At 38.2% G+C, this 21,469-nt stretch overlaps 1 protein-coding gene across 2 annotated transcripts in view; it reads right to left on the reverse strand.

The window, feature by feature from the left end:
• The window catches only part of PLCL1 (phospholipase C like 1 (inactive)), a 351,515-nt gene that overhangs the window by 27,673 nt on the left and 302,373 nt on the right, over positions 1-21,469 (reverse strand). For both annotated transcript variants that reach the window (XM_043910477.1, XM_043910478.1), the window contains 2 exons: positions 18,347-18,422; positions 16,145-16,254 (listed from right to left, as the gene is read on the reverse strand). In XM_043910477.1, the coding sequence (XP_043766412.1) occupies positions 16,145-16,254; positions 18,347-18,422 (186 nt within the window). The remainder of the gene's footprint in view (positions 1-16,144; positions 16,255-18,346; positions 18,423-21,469) is intronic.

The raw sequence follows: 21,469 nt of genomic DNA on the forward strand, positions 1-21,469 counted from the left end.
AGATACAGAGCGGACAGGAAGATTACGTGGTTTTGATGGAAATCAAAGACTGGGGGCATGGGGAGTGAAGCGCAGGGAAAGCCTCCCTAGAAAAGTAAGAGTTGACCCTGAGCTGGGCCGAGTGATGAGGAGGAGCCGGCCAGGTGGCTGAGGACAGAATCAACGCTACAAGGGGCTGGAACAGCAAGTGGGAAGCCACAGCGTCCTGACACCGCCCGGGAGGCCCGGGAACCACAAAACTGTGGGAAAGCTGAAGCATGAAGTGCAGGTGCAGAGCGACGCAGCGGCCCCATCACACGGCGCCTTCTCCCAGGCCAAGAGCTTGGAATTCTTTCCTATGGCTGACAGACAAACATCAGAACACATTCCTCCTACTCAAGTTTAATTGGGCTGTCAAAAAAAAAAAAAGTTGTTTTTCAATCCTCTTAAATGAATTTATAGCCTTTTTTTCCCTGAAGATTAAAAAATATTAATTAAATGTTCTCTCACAAGCTCATATTAGACTTGAAAAGAGAATCGGATATTATTTTTCCATTGCCTCTTGTTTCTGTCATCTGGAGTTACAAATGGAACCAGCCACGTTTGACTGTCAAAACCAATTAAAGCTAAGATCTAGCTAAGCTACAAATGACATTTCCTCATCAGATGTATACAATACTCTGGATTACTGAGCTTCTCTAATACACTTCAAAAGACAGATAAGAAGTGGCGGGTTCACAAAAAGACACATATTGCACATGGATACTTTGAAATTACTTCCCCTAAATGTAAATCTTAGTAGGAAAAATCACTGTGGTAGGCAATAATTAAAATTAATATAAGTAATAAAAAACACTCCCCCAAAACTTTATGAAAAACAGAAGGCTTTGCTTTATGTTTTCAATGAAGGAAAACTTTATGGAAAACAGAAAAATGATTAGATTTACCATTTCAAGGTAGCTCTATGACAGATCCAGAGGGCACCATTCACATAGACTCAGAGGGAATGGCGTCCCCTAGATCTGTGTAGTACACAATTTACAGGGTAATATTACTGCATAGCATCTCTGACCCACTCAAGGATCAGATTTTTAAACTTCAGGTTGCAAAAAGGAAATTACACGGTGCATAAATGTCTAATCAAGAGCACCAGGAAGCTAATTTTGGTTGCACTGATATTTAACTTCAATGTAATTCATAAAGTCTCATGTGAGTAATTATCAAGGCCAGCTATAGTTCAGGGTCTCTATAAAAAGTCTTCCTGGGTATCCTTGACAAAGGAGCTAAAGGAAATGACCTTCCCAGGAGCAGTTATTTAAGGAGTAAAAACAGGGGTAACCACTTTACTATTTGCTCCCTTTCCCTCTGACCAGAGAGGAAGTTCCAGAACAAGCTGCTTCTGAGACAACTCAGTAATCCCTAAGGAAGTCATTGTGAAGTGAAGGGTGACAGAAATGATTCAACCTGGGTGATGTAACTGTAAGTTAGTAGCTAAGAGAATACTCAGAGGGCCATAGATAACACACACACACACACACACATAAGAAGCACACACTATATATATACACATAATTGTTTCTTCCCATGCTATTCTTCCTCTCCCAGACAAAAATGCATTACAGATAGAAGAGGAAGTTGCTGGGTTTTTTTCCGTCTCTGGTTTCAGATTACATGAAAAGACTTTATGAGCTGACTCAGAGGATACACAGTATACATTGTTAAGAATCATTAGTCTCATTTATTCAGATTTAATATTAAGGTGTAGCTACTATTAAAACACACCTTTCATACATAAGCATTTACATGCCAGCTTCATATACTAGCACCCTTGGATATTGGTTTCTCAGTTGATATCAAATCCACAATAAACAAACGAGCCTGTCACCTTCAATATTTTTAAGTGTAAAGAACCATCTTTTTATCCTGGAATACATGTGAAGTAATTTAAGAACTGTCCATCTCTGAATCCATTGACTCAAAACTCCATTGAGAATACTATCTTTTAAATAAACACTCAAAGAGTTTGGCTATTTTTAGAACACATAACTTCCTTCTGGCAGATTTACAAACCAAATCAGAAGGGGTTAGTCTATTTTGTAGCAGACTGAATGATTCTCTTTAGCTGAAAAGAAACCTAGATTTTTCTTTGTCTCTGAAAGCAAATGACTTCTACCTAATAATTTGATAACCTTTCCATTAAATCATATGATAATTCAAAAGTTTAAGACTCAATTCTAAGCCATAGTTCTGTGACAGGGAGTCTTTTCCCTTCTGAAATTACCTTCTTTCAAAAAATTAATATGATGGTCATAATGATAATAATGATGATGTTTCTTTCTTATTCCAATACTTTTCTGAATAGTTGTATGTAAATTTTTTATGAACCTAAATAAATGAAACTTACTTTTAAAAATCCAAAGAGATTTCTCTTTCAAAATATCTATAATTAATCTTCTCATAAAGCCATAGATTTTTCCTAAAATGGGAAATTCAGTTCCTACTTATTCTGTGTTAATGAATAGGTACTTTCTCTTATTACAGATGCTTGAAGTATTACTGATATATGGGGAGTGATTAACAAAACCAAAACATCCTACAAGAAGCAGGAAATAGGGAGAAAAAAATCCCCCCACCTCCAACCCTGGTCTGTTACCATGAGTATGTAATCTCATACACACCGTATATTTGAGCACAGTGGATTGACTTAAAACAAGAGAAGTCTAACTAAATTGGAAGATAACCACTTTCAGATTGAGGAAAATTATGATCTTTTCAATATGGTTTTAAAAGAGTAACATCTAATTTTATTATTAACTTAAAAGGTTCTTTAAACGTGTATATTTACATATGTATACACACATGTATACATATACACACACATGTATACACACACACATATATATGTACACACATATATAACATTGCATGCATTCATATTTATGTATGTATGTGTGTATGTTGACAAATTTAAACTTTGCCTGAGCCCTGTGCTCCTGGAAGACTGGGATGTTTAGGAAACCCCAACTTTTTGCATTCCAGGAAATAGCTCACAGTCAAGAGCCACCCTTCACCATGTGGCCTAGATAAGACTCACAGGTGCCCTCCTTGTTAACTGATTCTGGACAGAGACACTCCAAGTTCCCTTTCAGAAATGAGTAGCTGAACTGTTGAATCAGCCAGACTTAAGTTTCTCTTCTCCCTTCAAGACCTGAACTCTGAGCACTCCCCACCCTGAGCCAGCCTTAATGGCCTCTCAGCATCACAGCACCCAGCCACCCACTCCCCATACCTGGCTCTTCTAGCCTTGTAGTAAAAGATCCTTCTAGTAAAAGAAAAACTGTTTCTACTTGACCTTTAAGAAGGTAACAGACTTTATGAAAGGATCATTCTCCTTACTTATTGCAATGGTCCCCTTCCCCACAATGCAATAACTCTTCTGAATAAAATCTTTTTTTACCAAAATATGCGTTTGCTTTCATGTGACAGTGTATACACCACACTTACATACACATTAAGAGCAGTGAGCTCATGTTGCTCTGATTTGGGTTAAGAATAAGGAAGTTAGATAGATATATCCCATCTTCTCCTTAAAGAACAAGGAAAGAAGAGGAGCCTGTGTCTGAGAAACCTAAAACAGCTATAAGAAATTAGAACAAAATACTTTTGCTATCAGTGTTTTGTTTCCACATATCATTGAAGAAAATAGTTAACAGAGTAAGCTCATTAAACTTACCTTAGACTAAGACTCTGTGTGTAAGAAACATATTTTCTCTAAAGAAACTTTTCTTGTATGAAAAGCAAGACCTTCCATAACCTCACAAGTTATAGCCAAGTCTTCTAGTGATGCGTCTATTCATTTAGACTCTGTCCCTTTTGAATTATTCAAGACCATTATAAAATGCAGTTTTCATCTGAAAAAGCAAATGCACCTAGTTCTACTGAAGATAAAGTAAAGTGGTCTATGCTCCCATCATCATGTCAACAGCCTGGCTTTTACCTCTTCTAAACCCCTGGGCAGCACAGCTGGGATGCAGCCACCCTAGGCAGAAACCTGGATACCACGTAACCAGCCTGCTTATTGCTAAGAAGCGTTAACGTTCCATCTGAACCATCCTATGTTGTTGGACAAGGGCTGTTTGGAATAACACTTTAGATTTGTGACATTTTTATTTTTATACATGCATTAATTATACTCTTTTAGAAAAGAATTTACTTTTTCTAACACTAATACAGTTCATATTGTATATCCTATAATTCAGTCTCTGCATTTCTTCAGCTTTGAATCACAGAAATCTCTCCAAAGCAAAACTTTTAGCATCCTTCTCTACAACTCCAAGCTATCAAATGAATGTTATGGATGCACATGGACAGAGAACGTTGCTACAGATTATTTTTTAGAAGCCAGATTATTAAATTCACATGTAATTAACAATATGACTCATGACTGGATCCAATATAATGACAAGTTATCTATAATGCTAATGGTGGTAATTAAATGAGCAAGGCAGACACTTTAGAACTCCCCAGACCAAGTTGAGGATGTCTAGCACATCTTTATTTTGATTTGTTTTCTCTTCACCATTATTTTCAGATTGTTTTGGCAACCATACTCAAGTATCAAGATACAAGGCAAGGTTTTGAAATCAATAAAAGGCTAAAATATTTGCTCTCTGCTCAACTGGTACCTCCTCAAGGAAGACTTCCCTGACCTCCCATTAGATCAAATCCCACTGCACATTCTCATACTTCTCTTTCACAGCACTCATCACAGAGACAAATTTAATACAGTGTGTGATTGTTAGTAACTACCTCTCCCACCAGACTGTCAGCCCCATGAGACCATGTTTTTATTCACCAGTACATTCTTAGGCATGGAACCTAGAACGCAACAGGGGCTTATAAGTATTTACTGAATGGATGAATGTGGTTTTGCAAAAAAAAATAAATTATTATTTGCTAATTTGTGGTTTAGAGACCTCTATTATGTTGTGCACCTTCTAATTTATAAATGTTAAAGTGCAAATAAGTTAAATCAACTTCTTGAGATGGAGCGATGTTTATTCTGTACTAAGTCAAACCAATAACAATGTTCTAAAAGTATGTTTAAGAGTACCCTTGCAAACACCTAGTCTGAGTATAAATACATCAAACAGCTTATAAAACCCTGGAATGGATGCTATGCCTTCTAAACATATCCTTTTTACTTCATAAGGCCTAATAATACTTTCTTTTGTGTGTAAAGATAATGAATGGTACTGACACACGAGATCAGAGCTGTTTTCCTAATTCTTATCCATTCATTCTCTCTCGCCTGCCACCTCTTCCTGGTGATAAATGACGTGCAATGTACGGCAGCTGGCTGATATTACAGGTGAGCCTAGGCTTGCTGGATTGAGCAAGACTAAACCGGCTGCCACTCGGATCACATCCTCAATTTTGGTATCATCACTGTTTTGCTTTTCCCAGTTTCAGTTACCAGACATTTCCGGCATGACAAGTACCATAATTGCTCACCAAAATTCAAATATTATTTCTAAAACATTTAATAGGTCAAAGAATGAAAATACATTTTAAAGTAAGTGTAACCCAGAGAAGCTATATACTAGGTCAATAGACAACATTCTGTCCACTAGCGATTAGACACACTTAACCTAACAATATAGGAAATTCTTTAGGTTGGCAGGTAAGTCTTTTAGTAGATAACTGGCTAGGTAGGTGAACAGATGAGAATGTCTTTAAGCAGTGACTACTAGATGGTCCACTCTGTACAATTTTCTTTTTACTATAGAGCACTTAATCTACAGAGTTTAACAGAACTGTAATCTGTATTTCTAGAGTAGAAGAACTTTTGTGCATTATAAACTTAATTTAATTATCAGAGCTTCTATACAGTTTTTTGAGTATTTCACTGCTGGGAGGCCTTGAAGAACAAAAGAAAGAATGAAAGATCACTCTGTTTGCAAAAATTTACAACAGGAAGGCAATATTGTTTAAGATGTCAATATTACCAAAAGCAATTTATATATCCAGTGCAAACACTATCAAAATCCCCATGATATTTTTGCAGAAATAGAAAAACCCACCCTAAAATTCACATGGAATCCCAAGAGACCCTGAATAGCCAAAACAATCTGGAAAACAGAAGAACAAAGCTGGAAGATGCATACTTCATGATTTTAAAACTTACATAGCTACAGTAATCAAAAAAGTGTGATACTGGCATAAACTCAGATACATAGAGCTGAATGGAATGTTAATAAAATAGATAACCCAGAAACGAAACTGTTATATAAATATGGCCAAATGATTTTTGACAAGGGTTCCTAGACCATTCAATGGGGAAAGAACAGTCATTTCAACAAACGGTGCTGAGAAAACTGGATATCTACAAGCAAAAGAATGAAGTTGGATCCTTACCTAATAACATATATAACAACTGACTCAAAATAGACCAAAGATCTAAATTAAGACTTAAAACTATAAAATTCGTACAAGATAACATAGTGCAAAGCTTCATGACACTGGATTTAGTGATGATTTCTTGGACAAGACACTAAAGGCACAGGCAACAAAGGAAAAAAATAGGCAAATGAGGCTTCATGAGAACTTTAAACTTTGTGCATCAAGAGAGTAACATCAGAGTAAGAAGGCAAACCACAGAACAGGATGAAAGGTTTGCCAATCATATATCTGGTAAAGGATTAATATCCAGAATACATAGAGAACTTATAAAACTCAATAACCAAACACCCCTAATAACCCAATTCAAAAATGGGCAAAGAAGTTGAATAGACATTTCTCCAAAGAAGATATACAAATGGCCAATAAGCACTTGAAAAGATGTTTAACATCACTAATCATGAGAGAAATGCAAATCTAAACTACAGTGAGATACCACCTCATACCCATTAGGGCGGCCACTATAAAAAAAACAGAAAAGAATTGTTGGTGAGAATGTGGAGAAATTGGAACTCTTGTGCACTGTTCATAGGAACATAAAATGGGACCACTGATGTGAAAAATAGTATGGTGGTTCCTCAAAAAAAATTCAGCATAGAATTAACACATGTTCCAACAACTTCACCTCTGGGTATATATCTGTAAGTATCACAATCAGGGTCTCAAAGAGATACTTGTACACCCACATTCATAGCAGCATTACTTACAAAAGCTAAAATGTAGAAGTGTCCAAGTGCTTGTCAACAGATGAATGGATAAGCAAAATATGGTATTTATGTACAAAGGAATATTATTCAGCCTTAAAAAGGAAGGGAATTCTGACATATATCACAACATGGATGAACATTCAAGACATTACACTAAGTGAAATGAAACAGTCACAAAAAGACAAGTACTATACTGTTGAACTTATATACTTCAAATAGTCAAAAATCATACAGACAGACAGTAGAATGGTGGATTCCAGGGGATAGGGGAAGGGGGAATGGGGAGTTACAGTTTAATGAGTCCAGAGTTTCAGCTTTATAAGATGAGGAAAGTTCTGAAGATGGATGGTGGTGATGGTTGTACAACATTATGAATATATTTAGTACCATGAACTTAGAATGGTTAAGATGGCAAATTTTATGTTTTATGTATTTTACCACAATAAAAAAAAAAAATCAGAAAAAAAAATTCCCAGCAAGATGGTAAGTAGAGAACATCTTATTTGGAAAAGTGGTCACGAAAGGAGACAATAGCAATTGTGGAAACTAGTAGAACCCTGCAGGCTCCCCACCACCACCAAGTACAAAAGCCCCACCATGTCCCCTGCCTCTTGGTGGTAGAAAAGCTGAAGTCTCCCAGGCTCCCAGAGGCACAGAATAGCAGGTGTGAGCAGTTAGTGTTTAGGATAATAGAGTCGTGGACTTGGTGTCTGCTGCAGATTCCTGAGCTGTTTTACAGATATTGTAACTTCCACCAGAGGGCATGACATAAGCTGCTCCATCTTGAGCAATACTGAATCTATGGCTAGCACAGTTCCAAGATCTAGCCTCAAGAGAATAGAATTAACATTATTGCTCATAATAACCTGTATCTTTGTGGGCATAGAAAAAATCATAGCTTGTTCTGCCTGTATATGTAAGCAGGCAAAAAAACTGTCAGCAAAGAGATGATCAATCCGTGTTGACATCTTTCATTCAGAGAATACATCATCCCATGTCAAAGAAGTTACAACAGCTGGACCTTCACCCCAACCCCGCAGAAATGAAATGATGTTTGAGGGTGGGGAGTTCAAAGCAGCTCTTTTGGCCCTTCCTGTTTGCCCATTTCTGTTCCCTTCTAACTGTAACAGAAGCTAATTACGGGAATGAAATCATTAAGCAATTGAAACCAGCTCCTGACTTAGGCTTTCCTGAATGCGCACCATCCCCTGCCTAAACTGTTGACCCTTTTCATAGATAAAAAGAAGTAAGAATGAAGAATTAAGTAGTTAAAGAGTGGTTAGCTCTCCACCGCTAGTAGTCCTCTTGAGCAATCCTGCAGGCAGATCACTCAGCCAAGATAACATTTGAAGTCAGTCTGCACACAGTGGAGAATGATGACCCAACCTCCAGCTTCAATGATTCACTGAGATTCTTCTCCCATCCATTTTTGCCTTTAAAAACTGCCATGGCCTAGAGGAATCTTTGGAGTTGGTCTCAGGACAGGAGCCCACCTTCTCCCTAGATTGCTGGCTTTTCTGATTAAAGCACCTTTCCTTTTCATTAACACTTGCCTCTCAAATTATTGGCTTCTGAGCAACAAGCAGCCAAAGGTGAGCTCAGTAACAGTAGGAAGGATCACAATGGGAGACTGTGGGAAGTAAGGATAGAACCTGAGCATAATTGGGGTTTATAGTGTCATGGGTTTAAACAAAAGGTAGGGGGAGTAAGACATAACAGAGAGATATACGCTATTGATAAGTTTAGTGACAAAGGGATCTATGTATTTAAGTAACATAACGTAGTTAAGTCACAGAAAAAAATTGAAATTAACATATAATCAAAAAATGTAAAGACCTGTAAGGATTCCAGCTATCAAAAAGTCTGATCTTATTTTTATTTGAGGAAATCTAGCCCCAGAGAAGATAATTTTTAAACCACATTAATTAGTTACAGATTTCTAGACTCATAGTCCAACTTTCTATATGTTAAACTCTTAGATAATTCTAAGATAACACAGACAGGAATTCACAGCCCAAGAATTTGTTATTTTGTATGTATTTTGTAAGTATTTTCCTTAAACGTAACAGAATTTAAAACTTTGCTTAAACCCTTGGAACCTTGCTTCTCCTGATCGATGACTCAGAGGCTCCTCAATTTGGCCTCACAGAAGGCTCCCTTCTTCTTAGTGAAGCCTGAGGAATTTACATATAGGGACTTCACCTCATTTCTCAATCAACTCAGGTTTGTTATTCAAAGGAAAAATATTACAGAATTTCTGATCTAACAGCTTAAATGATAAAAGAAAGAGGATATGAAAGGCAGAACTGAAGCTGTGGAGGAAGGAAGAAATGTGAATGGAGTATGGTTTCTGCAAAGTTTCTGAGGGAGGCATGACTCTTAAGCTTCCTCTGTCTCAAGATGTGGAGATGGCAACGGCTAAACTAAAAGCCCATGAAGAGGAAAGAGAAACAGGACGCTGGCTGGATTCTCAGGGTGGGTCTAGGGCCCAGCCTTCTGCTTTGGTATTTTTGTTGTTATTTTGCTTTGCTTTCTTAATCTCAGTGGTATCTGTCCAGTGACTCAAATGCATCCAATCACTCAGTAGTGGCCAGGCCCTGGGGAGCTGATTCACGCTGACCAAGCTCATCAGAGATGGACTGATTAAAAAAAAAAAAAAGGAAGTTAACTGACTCATATACACAGAGACAGCCAGGCAGATGGGACTAGTTATGTCACTGGATCAACTTATCCCATCTCCACTAGAAAAGTACACTTGGGAAGCCAAGTTGAGAACAGAGTTGCTTGGTGAATGGAGTGTCAGAACAAGGAGAATTGGTGATACCAAGCTACACTATCTCAATTTACCACTCTGAATAGCAGGAATCTGTCAAGGTGTCTAGAACATTCATGTCAGCTGAACAGGACACTCACTGTCTTGGAAGAAGATAATAAAGCACTTAGTACAATATCTGATATACATAAAGTATTCAGTTTATACAAGCCATCAATACTATGGGGCTATATACTGTCTGGCAGTTTAGCATAATGGGCTGACAGCATGCACTTTGGAATTAGATCCTTACTCCATCACTCACTACCCATATGTCCAAAGGAAGGTTACTTAACCTCTCAAGTCTCACTTCTCCTATCTGTAAAAAGGAGTATAATAATAACTTTACAGAGTGACCTTTAAAATTATTTAATATGTTGTATGACAATCACTTAACTGCTCACTGTAAGCACTGAATGCTTTCAAACTTAGATAGCATTTTTACATCTCAGATATTGCTTTATGTATACATTAATTCATTTAGTCCTCACCATGACCCTATGAGGTGAATATGACTGAGGAACCTGTCACTGGTAGGTTATATTCACCAATATCTGCTCCCCTTCCTCAAGGAAGTATATACTTTCCCAACTCTCTGAAGTCAGATATGACCATCTGACTTGCTTTGGCCAGTCAAATTTAAATAGAAGGGACATGTAAACATTTAAACTCTTTGGCAGAAAACTTTAAAACCAATTTGTGCTTTCCTATCTCTAAGATTACCGGTGGATTAGTTGAGGTAGAGCCCCCCCCCCCGCCCCGCCTCCATTAGCCCGAGTTTCTAAGTGACCCTTGCTGACCCTGGTGGACAAACAGTGAGCAAGAAATAAGCTACTGTTTTTAAAGCCACTGAGATTTTCATTTTTGTTATCATCATACAATCTGGTATATTCCAATTGATTCAGAAGCACAGAGACAAAAGGAAATTTTCCCAAGACGACACAGCTAGAAAGGATCTGGCTCGAGTCTGTACTCTTGCCCACTTTATATTTCTTAATAATTGATGGTAATATCAATATGAAGAGTAGTGTATTGTTAATGCATTGTTATCAGTGGAGGTCTCTTTCTAGACTTCATAAATAGCTGTTCTTTTCTGAATGAGTTGGCTCAGGAGGAAACCTAGCCTTTCTCAAGCCTCTATTATAAAAACAGCCAGCGGCTGACAGAACACCATTAGAGAATTTCTCAATGGACGACATGGAGGACCCTGGGCATGTTCTTCCTTTATATAACCTCAGAGCAGCACTCAGGGGCACAATAACTATGGCTGTCAATAGAACCTGGTTGGATTCTCTCAACACACAAGATCTCAGAGAAAGATTTAAAGTATCTGTGGTCATTCTGTTGAGGGTGACCCCATTCCTTCTGTTAGTCTTTCACAGATGGATGCCTCTTCTCACACTTCTCTTCCCATTCACCCATCATCCTGTTTCCCTTCTTTTCCTGTCTCTGAACAATGAGCAAAGACTTCAAATGTGCTCTATTAGAAAGCATATTAGCGACATCCACGCAATTTCCCTTATGTAGCAAGATTTCCCAGAGACTGAGAGCCTGAAGTTTGGAGATTAAATGGGAGAATCTGAGTTAGAAACCCAAGTACTCAGGAGAGGCAAGGTGAGAAGTTTAAGCCTCTGCTCTTCCCAAAGACAATTAAAATGTTATCAAGATAAAAACAGAAGGAGCACAGCTTAAGCAGTGACAGAAAACCAAAAAGTTAAGTGGAAAAAGATTAGTCATACCTACTGAACATTAATCTATAAAAAAGACTCAGTTTTTTTATGATATACAATGTAAAGCTTTAAATTATAAGCTGAAAGTCTATCTAGGGAAAGTATAGATATGTGTCAGGTAATAGAAGTGTTCATTGATGAAGTAACCATTTATTCATAATTTATTTGATGCATGGCATTCAACTAGTAATCAATGAAATTCATGAACAAGTAAGAAGTCAGCCACTTCTTAACTGTTTTTTTTGTAAACTCTAGGGATCTGTACTTCATAACTTTTGCTTTATAATAAAATGTTGACTAGTTATATTTCAATATTTTCATGTATCTCTACTTGACAGTTCTCCAATCTGATAAAGCTGGTTTTTTCATCAAACTTTTAAAAATATAAAGATAATGGAACTTATTTCCTTAAAAAACACAATAGGGAAAGTCAGAAAAATAAATAATTGGGAAGCTCACTAAAATGTTACTCTCGGGTTCTTACTAATTTCAGTTTTGTAGGTGTGACCACCTTTCAATGAAATTCTCTTTGTATTTAAAGAATCAAATCATTTCGGGTAGAGTGCAAAATTTTAAATGAATTCCACTTTATAATACATTATGCTTTATCTGTGAGTAGTATAAATTCCTATCTCTTTTCTAAGAGACCTTCAGCATTCTCATTAACAGAATTCTTCCAAAATTGAAAACTATTTAAGACAATAGGCTGGCTGTGCAAGTGACGTTGTAGTATCTCTTTCTGGAAGACAAAAAGAACAGGAAAGACTTTCACTGTAAGATTTTAATATGCTAATAATCAAACAGAACTCTTTTTTGAAGGACAGCATGCAGAAAAGACATATGGAAGGAACGGTTGGCATGTGTGGGTGGGATGAGACGAAGCTATCTCAGTCCAATGATTATCTGGAAAAGATACTTCAGACTGAGTCATGAAGACCTGCATCATCATATCATCCCAAATGAAGACAGAAGCTACTGAGAGAGTTCAATTTTATGCTCAGAAGTGAAAGAAAGACAGGGAGGAAAATAACTGTAATCGTTGCCTAATGGCATGTGACAAAAGTGTGAGGAAATGTGAAAGTTCTACTGAGCAAATTCCCACTAAAATATGAATGAAAGCAAAACACATGTAAGGAAGCTTCCAGATCATCGTAAGTTCAGCCTCCTTGTTGGATTCTAAGTCCTCATTTCTAGCTTGGAAAAGTTGGACTCTGTAAGTGTAATTCATGTTTGTTATATTGTAGAGCTATTCATCTTCATTTCTACAAAGTTTTCTGCAGCTTCTCTGTCACATATTAATATTGAATTGCAAAAAACACAAACTAAAGAAGTTAGCTTTTAGTCCCAGCTCAATTTGCTTTATTGATGCCCCTTTCCACCACTCCAAGCTGCCAACCCACAATCTATCTGAGAGCACATAACTTTGTTTTTCCCCAGATCCTCTCTTACTTATTGGACATCCCATTGAAATTAAATATATTAACTACTTGAATCCACACATTCAACAAATATTACTCAATCATCCCCTTTCCCTAGATAGCAAGAAGTACTCGTAAAAACTATGTGTACAGAAAACTTTTCAGTAAGAAATGCAGAATTTTTAGATGAGCTTTGACAGATCCTACTATTTTAGTGATTGTGTCTTAGCAGTGTGGCTATTACTAATTCAACCAGTTGTAAGCAATGAAAATCGACTCCAGTAAACTTAAGGAAAAGCATTTTTAGGAGCTTGGAAAATCAATAGGAAGACTGGAGAACAAAGCTGTAACTAAGAACTTCAGACCCAAGATGCAAGAAATAAAAAAGAGGAGGTTCTTCTCAGAAAGTCACCAGTACAGTACACAATCTCCAAAAAAATAAAGTCTGGGCTCTTTGTCCCTCACCTAAAAAGTCAAATTCCAAGAAGTCATTTGTTTTTGTTTTTGTTTTTGTTTTTCATTTATTTTTATTAGTTAGAGGCTAGTTACTTTACAATAGGTAACGATAACCCTATATGCAGGAAGTCATTTGTTTAGCCCTTGTGGAAAGGGTAGGTGATTAACAGGTCCACTGAACACAATGGGGAGGGCAAAGAAATGTCAGAAATTTGGAAAAGTTCTCTATCCTTGTTTAAGCTCCTATTGCTCAAGCTGAGATCCTAGTAGCTGGTGCATGAGCTAAAATAATGGAAGATTGATTCTATTTCAAAACAGCTCTCTTAGAAAGATTTGCACAGCATTTGACTGTACAGAATTTGTACAGGCCTCATCTAGCCATCAAGGGTTTCCTTGGTGGCTCAGACAGTAAAGAATCTGCCTGCAATGCGGGCGACCCGGGTTTGATCCCTGGGTCGGGAAGATCCCCTGGAGAAGGGCAAGGCAACCCACTCCAGGATTCTTGCCTGAAGAACCCAACAGACTGGCAGTCTACCATCCACCGGGTGACAAAGATTCAGACGCGACTAAAGCGACTAATCATGCACGCATCTAGTAATCAGCTCCTGTCACAAAACCAAACACACAAACCTCAGAAAACAGTGAGCCTTAACAAAGGAACTAACAATTATATCTCCATTTTTCAATTAATTGATTTTTTAAAATTGAAAAAAACCAAAAGTCTTATATTCCAACGGTCATCCTCACCCTAGCAAAGGTAATAGCACATCTATATGACAATAGTATAGGTAGAGATGTGTTATATAGTGTCAAGTTTCATGCACTGTGACTTAGATATTTTGTATACTTGATCTCATTTCATTCTCACAAAACCCAGGGCGGAGGTATTATGAATGTTACCACCCTCAGCGAGACTACATAATTTGGCTAAAGCTCACAGCTGCCAGGCAGCCTACACCAGGAGCCTGTGCCCTGACCCCGTACTAGGCTGCTTGGACTCGGCTCCATGGATGAAATCTCCCAGGACACAGGAGGGCAGGTCGTGGGAAGAACCACGCGCATGAGTTAAAATCTCAGCTCTGCCATCGACCAGCCGAGGGGAAGAAATCGAAACCCCCCTGAGCCTCAATTTCCTCATCTGTGAGACGGAGAGGTCATATGGGGTCAGCAGGAGCTGCTGAATGTCACACCACTGTTGCAAAGTGGAAAGGAGGAAACACATATAAACTACTTAGTCATGAGTGCTTAATCACACGTGAAATGTTGAATAACCGATGGCTGCTATGAGTCATCTGTCTGTCTGCCCTGGTACACTAATCTTAGAGACCCAGGTACCTGGGTACCTTTTGACACTGTGTCCATAGCTCTTTTCTCAGCGATCAGCACATTACCAAGCCCACATAAATATACGATGAACAGAAAGTATGTTTCAGGGCTCTTACTGCCACATTGTACTCAAGCATTATGAAATAAGCTCCTCTTTACAGTAACACTATAGTTCCTGCCTCTTAAGCAAATGATGCCTATTTCCCCCTACCTCACCTCCTGTCCCCTGACTGTCAACTCATAAGGTTAGGGTCCATATAGATTTTGTTCTTCATAGATCCCTAGTGCAGAGCAAAGAGCTCAATACATGATAGGAGCTTACCAAATATTTGTGGGCTGAATTTTTAATAAGCATTTGTGATATGTATTACGATTCACTTAGCACGTTCACATAAACAGTGCAGTATCTCTCTGTAGACCAGGCTCTGGTCTGGAGCTACATTGCCTGAGTTCAGACTGCAGCTCCACCATTCACTAGCTGAGTGATCTTGGGTAATAGACATAAGTTTTCAATGCCTTGGTTTTCTCACTTGTAAAATGAGAATAATAACAGTATTGGGTTAATGAAAGTATTACAATGTTAATTCATATAAACCTTATAAAACAGTGCCTGGCTCACTAGTGTTCTTTAAATGTCAGTAATTATTAATTTTGCTTGTAGCTGTTTTTCTCCATCACAATGTTAAGAATAAATCATTCCAGCTGCCTAAATCATTTTTCCATTCATGTAACAAAATATGAAAAGTGATGTCTTTACTTCAAAGTCCTAAAATTAATTTCCAGCAGAGCAAATCATAATCTCAAAAAGCTGACTTCCAAAATTTCTGCAAAAATAAACGTATTTATAGAGGCTGTCGCTATAATAAAATAATCCTAAATGGCTCCAAATCGTCTGTAGTTTAAGGCTTTCCCAAATAACTTGTGTTGGATCTTTCTCCAGTAACGTTTTATGTTGTTCCCTGCACAAACAAGAACAGCCATGCTGACTTGAGGAGATGTATGAGTAAACCACACACGCGCCCCAGGTAATGGAATTAGGTCTTGCTGTCTTCTGCCTCCACCACAAAACTTGTTGCCTTACTATGGACAAAAGTGCATCAATCCATGTATGCATCTCCCCACCACTTAGAGTATGAATTAATTAGAGCAAGCTTTAATAAAAACTTTAAGTCACAGTTTTCAGCCACTGATGAGAAGACCAATTAGAGAAATGAAGAGAAAAATAAAGGCAGACGGGCACCTGAGCACTTCACTCACCTTCAACACTGTGATGTTCCAAGCGAAGCTCTCAGCTGCTTTATTGAGTTTTCTTCCTTTCAAGCCTTCCTTTGCCCCCAGATTATGAAGCTCCTCGTGGAACTCCATGCCTTTGGAAAGAGAACATAAGAGAATTTTCTGTATACATTTCAGAAACTCGGGCATTTTATCGTGAAAACATTATCAGTAAAAATATAACTTCCCATTTCTGTCCTCTCATAATTTATACATCCCCAAATTGAATTCTCTTCTCATTCTTCTCATCACCACCCGATGGCTATCCTTAAGAGAAAACTAAAAATAACCAATGCATTAGATTAAATTAAATTTTAAACAGCAAGAATACATAGACAAAGACACGAGAAGTTAAGAAGCAAATTTTTCCAACAGGTTGCATCCATCTTGCCTGTCTTCTGCCTGGTTTTTATATAAAATGGTGTAACATGTGAATGGCTGCCATATGTGAAGTATGCACATATCTTACTTTTTCTTATGAACCATCCATATGGCTTGACAGTAGGCCTGGAGCCTACAAAGATAACAATGGTAATTAGTAAATATTGAGTAAAACTAAAAAGGTTCAAAAAAAAAAAAGCATTCCTGGAAACACCCAAACGTTTCAGATTTGGGAATGGCCCTAAAGTTATTTACAGCTAAACCATTCTCCTGAGATTGAATACTATGAAAAATACCACCATCATCTGTTTCTCTAGCCTTTGTCTTAGCACCTCAGAATTAGGAATCACACTTTTTTCTGGTAAGCTCATTCCATCTTTGGAAAGCTATGATTGATATCAAGCCAGTCTTTCTCCCTGGAACTTCTACCCCTTGGTTCTAGCTAGACTCAACAACAGGGTCTAATCTCTGTTCCATAGTACAGCCCTTTAAATATTTGAAGAAAGATATTGGATTAAAGTCTACCAGAGCTTTCCCTTCTCCAGATTAAACATTCTAACATGTTTCAGCTTATTATAATGTCTCTCTTTAAGGATGACATCCAGGAACATTGTACTTAAAATGGGATTGAAGTAGCCCACAGGAGGTAGGGTTTTACCACCACTTCCTTGTTCTACCGACTAGGTTTGTATTAATGCAGCCTAAACCACATTAACTTGCCTGGTGCTAACATCACGAGCACAGTACGTAGTAAAAGCATGGCTGCAGAGCCTAGATCTATCCCCTGGCCCTACCACTGACAGGCTCCGTGAGCACGAATGAATCCCTGAAACTCTGCCATTCAGTCTCCTCAGCGGTGCAATGGCAACAACAAAGACTATTGACCTCATGGAATTGGGTGAAGGTTAAATAAGCCTAGAAACACAAAGCTCTCAAAGTACTGCCTGGCACATAGGAACATAATATAAGTATTTGGTATTGTTATTATTTTCATGCTTCCTTTCAACAGACACATTTAAGCTTCCAGATCAGTAGTGAAGAGCACCATTTTCAAATTTTGGTCTAGGTTCAAAGGTCATCTCTGCCACATGTTGATATGGTATTTGGGATAATTCATTCAACCTCTCAGAATCTCAGAGGCCTCATCTGTAGATTGGACATGATGATGATTACCTTGCAGAGCTGGTATGAGGACCTAATAGCATAGCATATGTGTTTAGTATATCATATGTATATACACCAAGCAATTGTCAGTGTCATCTTATCATAATCACTAGTGTGTGTATAGATTAGGGAGAACATGGATCCAAGAGAGAGGAAAAGTACAGGGGCGTGGATGAGGTGAAAATAAACAAACAATGAGACATAAGAGACATGGGACCCATCGCACCCTTGAAGAAAGAACAGACCTAAAATGAGGACTAGTAAATGGGGCAAAAGCCTAGAAGGTTAACAGGATTATGGTTCAAATTGTAAAACTAAAGTGGTTCTTAAGCGGCAACGTAAAACCACAGTTTCCATATCAGTAGTAAACAGCTTTGATAGGTTCCCAAATCACAAAAGTTAAGTTCAGAAACCCTCACCTCTCTAGATATCTTCAGATACCATCTCTATATACACACAGACAACCCACTTACTATCATCTAGATCTCTTCTGTACTAAACAAAGGCTTCAATGCAACTCAAAGTAACATTAAACTATGACATAAAATATTTTAATTTTAAGAGTAAAAAGAGAAACTTTTAAAGTCTACAAGATTCATCATTATGCTTTCTAAGCAAAATAGGGGCAAGAGGGAAGATTACCTGCTTTTTGACACTGCACAATCTTTTCCTGGACTGTGTCTGCCATTTCTATGAGAAATCGGCTCTCTTGGATCATCTGTCACAAAATAAACATTGGAAGGCAGTTGTCAGGAGTCCTTAAACTGGCGCATTGTAAAGACGATATTCAGAAAGACCCACATGATACTGCCGGTAACGGGGCACCATGGAGTAAACACAGGAAATGAGAGAGGGAAGGATGATCTCTGCTCCAACCCCATCCACTCTCACACCATCTAGGGTCACTTACCTTATGGCTGCTCCAGTTATGTGACATGCCTGCATACCATGAGTGCCAAATCAACAACTGTTGAATATACGCATACACACTCTTTAAGTCCCAGGTCACATTCTTCTTTTAATCCCCTCACCCCAAGCTACAGCAACATCAAGGCTAATGGTACTAAAACAACAGTAATGAGAATCAGAACAAGGAATCACCCACTGACGAGCTTAAAGGACTACTGAACACATCAGTGAAGTTGGAAACTTGGATCTGAGTGGCACAAAGGTGGCAGAGGTCTGATCCTTCCTCGAGAAGGGCTCCGGCTCCATTGGCAAGAATGAGTTGTGAGTCATATTCACCACTGATTCCACAGAGCTTGTAGGCAACAGCATTGAAATGGCATCCCTGCCCTTCACATTTCAGTAGAAAGGAAAAAGACCAAGAGGTGATTAATATACTGAGTGAAGTAGGGGAAATAGGACAGCTGTTGGAGAGATAGAGAAAAGAAAAATATGTATGTGAAGAAGGGGGAAGACGGAAATACAGAAGTTGTGATCAGAATCACAAGGGATTGGGGCTTTTCTAAAGAAATGGCCAAAGAAAGGCACCAATAAGCAAATGAACACTCCCTGAATGTACAGTCACTCTTCTATTCCTAATCAATTCAGTTGAATTCAGTTCAGTTCCTCAGTCGTGTCTGACTCTTTGTCACCCCATGGACAGCAGCACGCCAGGCTTCCCTGTCCATCACCAACTCCTGGAGCTTGCTCAAATTCATGTCCATCAAGTCGGTGATACCATCCAACCATCTCATCCTCTGTCGGCCCCTTCTCTTCCAGCCTTCAATCTTTCCCAGTATCAGGGTCTTTTCAAATGAGTCAGTTCTTCACATCAGATAGCCAAAGCATTGGAGTATCAGCTTCAGCATCAGTCCTTCCAATGAATATTCAGGATTGATTTCCTTTAGGACTGACTGGTTTAATCTCCTCACGGTCCAAGGGATTCTCAAAAGTCTCCTCCAACACCATTGTTCAAAAGCATCAATTCTTCGGTGCTCAGCTTTCTTTATAGTCTAACTCTCACATCTATACATGACTACTGGAAAAACCACAGCTTTGACTAGATGGACCTTTGTCAGTAAAGTAATGTTTCTGCTTTTTAATGTGCTGTCTAGGTTGGTCATAGCTTTTCTTCCAAGGAGCAAGCGTCTTTTAATTTCATGGCTGCAGTCACCACCAGCAGGGATTTTGGAGCCCAAGAAAATAAAGTCTCTCACTGTTTCCATTGTTTCCCCATATATTTGCCATGAAGTGATGGGACGGGATGCCGTGATCTTAATTTTCTGAATGTTTTTAAGCCAGCTTTTTCACTCTCCTCTTCCACTTTCATCAAAGGGCTCTTAGTTCCTCTTCATTTCTACACCCAATAAATGTCCCTTTTAATCTGGCTATTCCATGATTTCTCTGTCTGGCTCAATGATCTGAAGAGAGCTCAAGGCAGAATCCAAAGTGGACATAAAAGGTCTTAAGACACATCTTCTTCATAATGAAATGTTGTTGAACAGATTGTAATTTTATACAATCACTTTCAAATATGAAGTGGTTTATTACTACAAATCTTCAAATGGAAAAGGATATTTGAATCACAAATTTTTAGTGCCTAACAACTCCACAGGAGTAAAATCATACCATTCATTCATTTAAAAAATATCTACTCAGCAGCTTTTATGTGAAAGCACTGTAGTAACTACAAGGGGTATGATACACTAAGGAGCAGAAACAGACACATTTCTATCTCCATGGGGCTCCATGGTCTAGTAGGGAAGTCTGCTCAAATGAATGAATGATATATGATATGTAATTCAACCAAACTTCAATTACTTATATTTCTGCATAAGATAAGAGTTTGAAGTGACTTGGGCTTCCCTAGTGGCTCAGAGGGTAGAGTATCTGCCTACAATGCGGGAGACCCAGGTTCGATCCCTGGGTCGGGAAGATCCCCTGGAGAAGGGAATGGCAACCCACTCCAGTACTCTTGCCTAGAAAATCCCATGGACTGAGAAGCCTGGTAGGCTACAGTCCATGGGGTTGCAAAGAGTCGGACATGACTGAGCAACTTCACTTTCACTTTTCACTTGAAGTGACTTCTTTGGAGGGCTAAACTGACTATTAAAACCATAAACTAGACACTCAAGAAGGTCTAAGCTGTGTCAAACTTTTTAACTGCATTAACTCTTCTAACTGCCAAGAGGAAGTGAAATGCTTCTGAATAACAATTTATCAAATGGCTAAGGGTAGCCTAGTTTATAGCAGGTTACAAGTGAATGAAACTCACCATCAAAGAAAAATTTAATATGAAGGCAATTTGATTTAGTCTTTTCTAAGCTTAGCATCTACACATGCAACATCAATTGAATTTTTAGGATACTTTCAAAGTTATCAGATGTTCCAATTAGTTAAATAGCATACAAAATGTTTTCATGAAATTCAAGCAAGGGAAATATTCATAAAGAGAAATATACATTCGGTGACTTTACCGTGAGCAAGAGCTAATATAATGTACATTTTTAGAATCATTTTAAGGCTAAAAGAATCTTAACTATCAGGACCACCCCCTTAATTTTGTGAAAAAAGGAAACTAAGACTTATAATAATTAAGATTCTCATCTAAAAAATAGAACTAATTAATGATTAAACTGGAATTAAAATTTCAGACTCCCTCTGATTTTGTCTGGCCTTCACCCGTGCCATCTTTGGAACCTGAAGTGTAGCTTTCCAAAGTTATCAGACTCAGCCCATCAGTAAAAACATGAGGCCGTGCCCATAACTGAACTATTGCAACCATGTTCAAATGTTTTCTTTTAAAGAAAAACTTCAAAA

The sequence above is a fragment of the Cervus elaphus genome, chromosome 8 (genome assembly GCF_910594005.1).
Source record: "Cervus elaphus chromosome 8, mCerEla1.1, whole genome shotgun sequence".
In the NCBI taxonomy this organism is placed as follows: domain Eukaryota; kingdom Metazoa; phylum Chordata; class Mammalia; order Artiodactyla; family Cervidae; genus Cervus; species Cervus elaphus.